The sequence below is a fragment of the Poecilia formosa genome, unplaced genomic scaffold (genome assembly GCF_000485575.1).
Source record: "Poecilia formosa unplaced genomic scaffold, Poecilia_formosa-5.1.2 Scaffold561, whole genome shotgun sequence".
Classification (NCBI taxonomy): Eukaryota; Metazoa; Chordata; class Actinopteri; order Cyprinodontiformes; family Poeciliidae; genus Poecilia; species Poecilia formosa.
Window position 1 is genome coordinate 64,930 of NW_006800500.1, and position 7,892 is coordinate 72,821.

General features: G+C 46.3%; 2 protein-coding genes across 2 annotated transcripts in view; both read left to right on the plus strand.

Moving 5' to 3' along the window:
* Positions 1–3,987, plus strand: part of LOC103129629 (far upstream element-binding protein 3-like) — a 16,297-nt gene extending 12,310 nt beyond the window's left edge. The window contains exons 16-17 of the mRNA XM_007540795.2: positions 295–392; positions 471–3,987. Of these exons, the coding sequence (XP_007540857.1) occupies positions 295–392; positions 471–479 (107 nt within the window). The 3' untranslated portion in view covers positions 480–3,987. The remainder of the gene's footprint in view (positions 1–294; positions 393–470) is intronic.
* Positions 3,988–7,093: 3,106 nt separating this feature from the next.
* Positions 7,094–7,892, plus strand: part of LOC103129648 (PR domain zinc finger protein 12-like) — a 6,526-nt gene continuing 5,727 nt past the window's right edge. Inside the window, exon 1 of the mRNA XM_016665284.1 lies at positions 7,094–7,864. Within this exon, the coding sequence (XP_016520770.1) occupies positions 7,621–7,864 (244 nt within the window). The 5' untranslated portion in view covers positions 7,094–7,620. The remainder of the gene's footprint in view (positions 7,865–7,892) is intronic.

Sequence of the window (7,892 nt, forward strand, 5' to 3'; positions counted from 1 at the left end):
ATGCTAACTTGGCTCTGTAGATCCGGAACCCACTACCTCTGGGCTGCGCTAACTCTGGGCTGTGCTAACTTTAGGCTATGCTAACTTGGCTCTGTAGATCCGGAACCCACTACCTCTGGGCTGCGCTAACTCTGGGCTGTGCTAACTTTAGGCTATGCTAACTTGGCTCTGTAGATCCGGAACCCACTACCTCTGGGCTGCGCTAACTCGGCTCTATAGATCCGGAACCCACTAACTCTGGGCTCCGCTGTAACATGAGCGGTTCGTGGTGTCATTGTGGTCTTGCTGTTGCAGGTCAGTCGTCTCAGCAGAGTTCGGTGCCAGACTACACTGCAGTGTTAGCAGAATACTACAGACAGCAGCCCTACCTGTGGAACCCCGCCCAGATCCAGGTAACACCCGAGGCTCCGCCCTCCTCCACCGGGCCGCGGTGAACCCGCTGAACCACCGTGTCGTCTTGTTTCTGCCAGGATCACTAGAGGCTCCTTCGTCTCGGGCTCCAGGCGTCGGAAGGTCGTTGACAGCAACCAAAACGGGGTTTCCAAGCAACGCTCTGCCGCTTCTTTCTTCCTTTTTGTAGAGAAAAACTAAGGATTAACTGAAAAATCACAAACTCTTTTCTTTCTGTTTTTTAACCTTACAGAGTTGATATTTTGTCAGGCAGATTTTTTTGGACTAGCCTCTGGTCTCCACAGCATAGACCTGATTTTCTTTTTTTTTTTTTTTTTTTTATCAAACTTGAACTTAAAGATCTATCAGTGTGGCTTTGAACAAAAACAAATCCAGTATAATCTATATTTTGTCTAGTTTTATTTTTCTGATAAACGGTAAAAGGCTTAGCAGTCTTGAGTAAGAAAATCAGATATATTATTATTTTGTTCATGATAATGTTTTAAAGCATGCGTCAGATTGTGTGTTGACTCTCAGTTATCTTTTTTATTTTGGCATAGAAATATTTTAATAGCGTTGGATGGAAATGTGATGTTTTACCGTCGGAGATAAAACTGTATTTTGTACTAAATTTCTGCTCGCTGGGTCTGTTTCTACTCACCTGATTTCACCTGTGTAGTCGCCATCTTGGAGGTGCAATGACACGATTGTTTTCTTTGGTTTGATTATTATTCCTGTTTATCGATAGTGAACTCTCGGTTTTATTATGTAACGATGAAACAAGTGGCGATCATATTGTTGTCTAAAGCCAGATCTCTCTGTGGTCGAAGACGTTTCCTGGCAGGAAAGAACCTCAGCAGTTCAGCACCAGTTATTACAACAGGAGGATAGCCACTGTTTTCTTCCACAGTGAAACTGAATTATTGCTGTTAGTTCTGCTTAGTTTGAGTGGAGAAACGTTGAAGCTGGTCAGTGTTACCTCAGCGGGTGTTTGCTGAATGAATGTTTTAGCTGAATGTAGCTGAGTGGATGTGGGAGATGAATGGATGCTCACGTTCTATCAAAAAGTCCTAAACCAAGTAATCAGGTGAGCCTGATGGTTTTAACATGTGAACACTGTTTTGCCTTGACAAAATTTAAAAGAGCTGACAGAATAAAAAGCTATTGATCTTTGACATTTACTGATATTCTTTTTTAACTTGCTAACAAACTGCCAAACGTGGAGCGCTCTATGCACAACTTTGCTTTTCCTGTTTTAACAATCGAAGCTCAGTAAATCTGGCCTGACATGCATGAAATATTCATGTTGGCCTCCCAAATATGCAAATGCATTGGTGCAACATTTGAGTTGTTAACGGGAACTGAAGTAACAGCAGACTGCACTTTTCTAACCAACAAACTTAATGTCCCTTTATTGGTTGAGTCTCTCCAGTAACATTTAACAGACATTAAGAAATGCAAGCAATCATCAAAGTAACCTTCTAGTTTCAGCAAAGAAATAATGTGAATATTCTGCAATGGAAATAAAAATACATTTTTTAAATATCTGTTAAACTTGCTGATATTTGAACTTCCTGAGCTTTAGCTGAATAATCTTTAAACAAAAAGTATTCAGATGTAAACCGTCAGATTTTTATCTCTGCTCTCAATATGCAAATTTATGCTAACCTGTGATGTCATCAGCTCAAAGGTTAAAGGTCAGCTCTGACTTTACAGTTAACAATCAAAAACAGACTTTAAACTCAAAAACGTCAAACTACATTAAATCTTGTTAAACTACAGGAGAAAAATGACGACTTTCTAAATCCAGTTGTGAATTTAATAAAATAATGAGAAACAACAGTCGGACTGTCGGTATTTAAATATTTACTACGTTTCATTTTTAACATCCTGTTGTTTCAGTGTGAACGTTTGTCGACTTGAACAAAAACTTAAATTCTGAGTAATCTAACCCCAAAACAAGCTAGCTTAGCTTCATGCTAAGCCCAGACTCATCTTCATCTTCCAAACTAACCCTGCATATGCACGCTCATTAAAATTTAAACATCTAAACCAGGTTGCATATCTTTGACATTATTAGTGTTGATTTTCCAACTAACTATAAAAATGGGTCCAGATTTCAGTTCCGATGTTTTATTTTTAAGCCTTGGAGTTGGCATAAGGAAGAACTCGTCTGATTCTCTAAAATTGGTGATGTGGACATGAAATTAATAAGCTACTAAAGATTTTTTTAATATTGTTAGGAAAAACGGACAAAACCAGTAATTAAATGGCTCCAAAGAAATGGAAGGTGTAAATGGTTAAATATAAAGTCCAAAATGATCAGTTTTAATTTGATAAGCTGCCAAACCTGCTTTGAGTTTGACATTTTCCTGCCTGCTTTACCCGCGTTGTTTAATAACAATTTAGCTGAAAGTGTTTTAGCTTAGCTACCAGAAGCTGTTAGCTTAGCTACCAGAAGCCGCTAGCCTAACATTGTGTGTATTCAAACAGTGCTGATTTATGCTTTTGCTGTGTGTGTGTGTGTGTGTTAAGGGTTGGTAATGTTCCTCAAAAAGTTATGTTGTTTTCAGAAACTTGCACAAATGTAAATATATTTTTGGCTTTTCTTATCGAAACTCAGCTAATTTACTGTTTAAGCTTATTTGATGGAAATTTGGTAAAATTTAAAGACTTGTTCATTTTGTTTTTTAAGAGATGTCAGTCCTGAAGTTTTTAGTTATGTCTATTTTTTGAAATCTTTAGATTTTTCTACCAGTTTAATTCCACCTGTTGCAGTATTTCAGATTCGTTAGCGAACATGTCCTGTTAGCTGCATGTTTTATCCTCAGATTATGCTAGCAAGCTACAGTTTGATGTTTGGCAGCCATGTTTGGCAGCCATGTCCGTGCAGCCAGCCAGCTAGCGGCGGCTGCTCTGTTAGCTGAACCACGTTTGTCGGACCACAGAGAGGTTTGTCTTGTTTCCAGAGATCTGGCTGTTATTGAGCTGAAATTGAGTCAATGGTTCTGCTTTCTGTATGTGTGATGATGATAAAGACAATAATAATGAGTTCTCCTCTTCAGGGGTCTATTTAAATCGTATAAATATTCAGTTTGTCGATGAGTTTGTGTAAATTTCCACTCTGGCGGTGCTCTCCAGTTAAAATGTTTGTTTTTTGTTCTGTTTAATTCACATGTTGTGTTTAACCGAGTGTGTGTGTTTCCTCAAGACTGCTAGGCAAACTGCCTCCTGCTCTGCCCCCGGAGCTCCGCCCCGGTTCGGTTCTGACCCGCCTGTAATTGGGCCAGAGATGGGGCGGCTCCGGGTCGGGCAGCGCCGCATTGTTAAAACAGCTGGAGTGGATTCATGCCGGGTGTCCGGTTCTGGTTCCGACAGCTGCGATCAGAAACGGACCTGCGAGCACCGGCCCGCTTCAGCGTCCGGCTTCCTGATCCGGAGACTCGGGTTCCGGAGGGCAGCTTCTGGTTTCTGTTTTTCTAATGGACAGACGTCCGACTGTAACCTGCAGATTTTTCTATTAGATTCTATTGACGGATAGATGAATCAGCCAGGCTGATTCACATGAGGGCTAATAAACCGGCTCCTTCTTTCTGACCGTGTCTGTTTCTGAGTGAAACTGATTTTTATCTCTTGATTTTGGTTTCAGGACAAACTGAAGTTTTCACGTGAGGAGCTGAAACATCTGGATGTTTTATGTTAGATCTATAGATCTGCTTCATTTCTCTCCTGGCGGCTGCAGCCGGATGTTTAAATCACAAACTGAAGACGTTTAACTGGCTTCATTCATGAGGATTTTACTGTGAACCATAGAAAACGCTTCTAAAATCAAAACGTATTTAAACTTAAACCAGATAATTTATGTTGTTTAGTGTCGTAAATATGTATAAAAACATCAAAATGAAGGAAAAACCTCTTTAGGGTCTGGACTTCATATCTTAGACTCATTTTCTGTCCATTTGGATCAGATTTGTTTTTATCAAAATTATGGATGAAATTCCTGCTTGGCTTCAAAGGACCAAACTCGTGTGTTTTGGATCAGAACCGGCCCGCGGACCGCTGCTTGAGCCCCGGAGGTGGGCCCCTCAGAGCGGCTCCTCATGTCCTGACATGAACATGGTTCTGATCATTTATTTATGCTCCCTGAGCGGCGCAGATGGTTCTGGTCCGAATAACGGCGTGATGTCATCGGGTCGCTAAAACGTTCCTGTAATCACCGCCGACCGGCCCGGGGGGCCGCTGGGGCCCCGGGGGGCCGCTGGAGGAGGAGGAGGAAGATGAAGGACGCCTCACCGTGGAAACGGATATTTTCAGGAACATGAACGCCTCATGGGGACCGAGGAGGTTCTGAAGAATCTGGACCGGTTCCAGACGGGGGCGACGAGGCCCAGAGCCCCGCGGAACCCAGTTCCTGATGAAACCGGTGGTTAAATTCAGGATCAACAGGCAGAAACGGAAATAATTAATTATTGCTGTAGTTCTGGTTCTGGTTCCGATCCGTAGTTCTGGTTCCGATCCGTAGTTCTGGTTCCTCCAACTGAAACTGATTTTGATGAATTTATTAAACAATCAGAAGTTCTGATGATTCTAGTTCGGTTTGTGGGAAGCCGACTCCGGTCCGGTTCTGGATGTTTTCCTGATGCTTCATGGAGAGGCGGAACCGGCCGGTTCTGTTTGTGGTTTCAGAGCTCTGGTTGGGCCCAGGGGTCCGGTTCGGCTAATGCATGCAGCTCTGCGGTCATAAAGTACCGGAAGGAGTTCGGTAAGTACCGGTGAAGCGGAGACCTGATTAAACATTAACGTGATGGGGATCTGGACCCGGTCCAAATGTTTTCCCTGTGGGGAGGGGGGGGCGGTTCTGACCCAAATGTTCTGAGATTACAGACTGAAATTTACCCCGAACCGTCTGGATCAGAACCCTAGATTGAACCTGGAGGGATTCCTCCAGAACTTCAGTTTGAGACGACCGGAACCAGAACCGGATTCCTGGTTCAAACTGAAGTCCAGGTCCACTCGGAACCGGACGGGTTGATCGGCTCAGCAGAACCGGGTTTATGAGCTTTGAGAAATGAATCTTTGATTTCTCTCGTGAATTTGTCCCGCCAGACGGAACCGAACCGGAACCTGGAATCTGAGGTGAAAACGGAAACGTGTTTTTATTTTTCCGTTTATGACTTTTATATTTTATACTTTATTTTCTCTCTGCTGATCGATGACGTTTTCCTGGTTCTGGTTTTCTGCGGGTATCGGTTCCAGCAGAACATTTCGGAACCAGAAGTTTTCCTGGAAATGTCCTGAAGGTCATCGGACCAGAGACGGAACCAGGACAGGTTCGGAAACATTGGTGGAGAAGAAGAGGCCGATGTTGAGGATCTGGGTCATAGAACCTCAGCAGAACTTTTTCCAAAGAGAGATTTAAAAAAAACGGGACTTGAGAAACCGTCCGGAACCGAGGACTCTGGGTCCGGTTCCGCAGAACCCTGACGATGGTCTGGTTTTAGTTTTTCTAGTCCTGCTGGTTCCGGAGAGAAGCTGAAGCTCTGGACCGAACCCTCCTCCTCCCCTTGGTCGTGAGGAAGGTGGGCTCGGTTCGGTTCGGATCATTAAAAGGTTTTTAAAGCGGATTATTAGCGGCGCGCGCTGCGTCTGTCCGCCGCATGAATACTAATGAGGCGCTGCGCCACTTAATCACGTTAGCGGAACAATATTAGTGCGCCATTTGGGCCGATTCCCAGCCCCCCCCCCCCCCCCCCTTGTCTGTGCGCGTGCCAGTCCCCTGCCGCTCCCTCCGCCTCTGACTTCCCGGCGTCTTTTCGGGCTGAAGTGGCTCGTTGTTGCGGCGGGACGCGGCGGCGCGGAGCTTTTTGTTGGGAAGCTCATTAAAGCGTGTCCTCCTGCGGCCCAGACGCGCCTCTCCATTAAGGAACCGAAACGCCTGGGTCCGCGTGGTGGAGCCCCGCTCTGCGCCACGCAAAGAAAGGCGGGAGAGAAAGGAGGACCCAGCCTTTCTCACTTAAACGAATTGAAAAACATTTGCAAATCTGCTTTTATTCCCGGATTTTCTCCCCTTTCTCTCCTCTCAGACTCCCAGGACAAAAGCCCCCGGTCCGGCCCGTTCGACTTGGTTCGGCCCGCTCCGGGGCGCACGGAGCTCCGCAGAGGCCGGCGGGGCGGAGCCGGGGCCGACGCCGGGAGAGGATCCGTGAAACCCGGCTGCAGGGCTCGGTGACCACCCGGAGCTCCTGGAGGAAAATTTATGATGTTTAAAATAGTTTTGATTTTATTTGTAGGAATGTTTTAAGTATATATTTATTTAATTTACTGGGATACATATTTTACTATGGGATTAATAAAGGATTATTCTGAGTTTTTACTTGGTTTGTTTCGCCTGACATTAAATAAATTTGAAATATAAATATGTCGATTTATTTCAAAAATAAAAACCCGCAGTTAAAATAAAACTACACCGAGTCTCTTGAATGTTTCAAACATCAACAAGTTTCTGGATCCGGTCCGTTCAGGTTCGGTTCGGATTTATTTCAGGTTTCATTTAAAATAAGATTCTATTCAACATCCAGCGATGTTTCAGTGACGGGCGACAGTAGTGTGTGTGTGTGTGTGTGTGTGTGTGTGTGTGTGTGTGTGTGTTCGGGGGGGGTAATAAATGTTTAAAAGCTCATAAATACAGATCAGAGTGAAAGCGGGAATAATGTCTGAGTCGGGAGGAGGAGGAGGAGGATGAAGAGCAGCTGTTTCTCTGTAATCTGGCCTCTAATCTCATGTTCTGCTCCGTCACTCAGCCTGGATTCCAGCGCTGCTGGTTCCGGGAGGTTCTGCGGGTCCATTTTCAGGCGGATCTGGAGCCCAGAGCATGACGGAGCCTCCCCCGGCGGGCCGGTGACCCCCGGTCAGTGCTGCGTGTTTGGGCTGTGTCTACCTGCTGGTCTGGGTCAGATCGGCTCTTTCCGTCCTAATTGAGCGTGAGACCGCAGCGGAGCCAATAACAGGCCTCCTGCTCCTCCTCTCCCTCCTCTCCCTCCTCTTCCTCAGCGGCTCCGGTATAAAGGCCCCCCCACTCTCCCTCAGGTCGGTTTTCCTGCAGAACCTCTCGACTCCTGCCAGCGCCTCCCGGGCTGCAAGTGGCTGGATCTTCTTCACCGGTGAATCCAGACAGGGAACTTCCGCCCAACTTCGGTTCCGCCGCCCCGGTCCCTCCTCTCCCCCGCCGCCATGGGCTCCGTGCTGCCCGCCGGCTCCTCTCTGGCCCTGAAGCCGCAGCAGCCGCTCTCCCTGGCGGACATCATCACCTCGGACATCCTGCACAGCTTCCTGTACGGCCGCTGGAGGCACGTGCTGGGCGAGCAGCCGCCGCACGCGCACCAGCATCACCTGCAGCACGAGGAGCGAACCGGGCCGAGCGCGAGCCCCAAGACCGCCTTCACGGCAGAGGTGCTGGCCCAGTCCTTCTCCGGAGGTGAGGGTCCGGTTCCGGGGAACTAAAG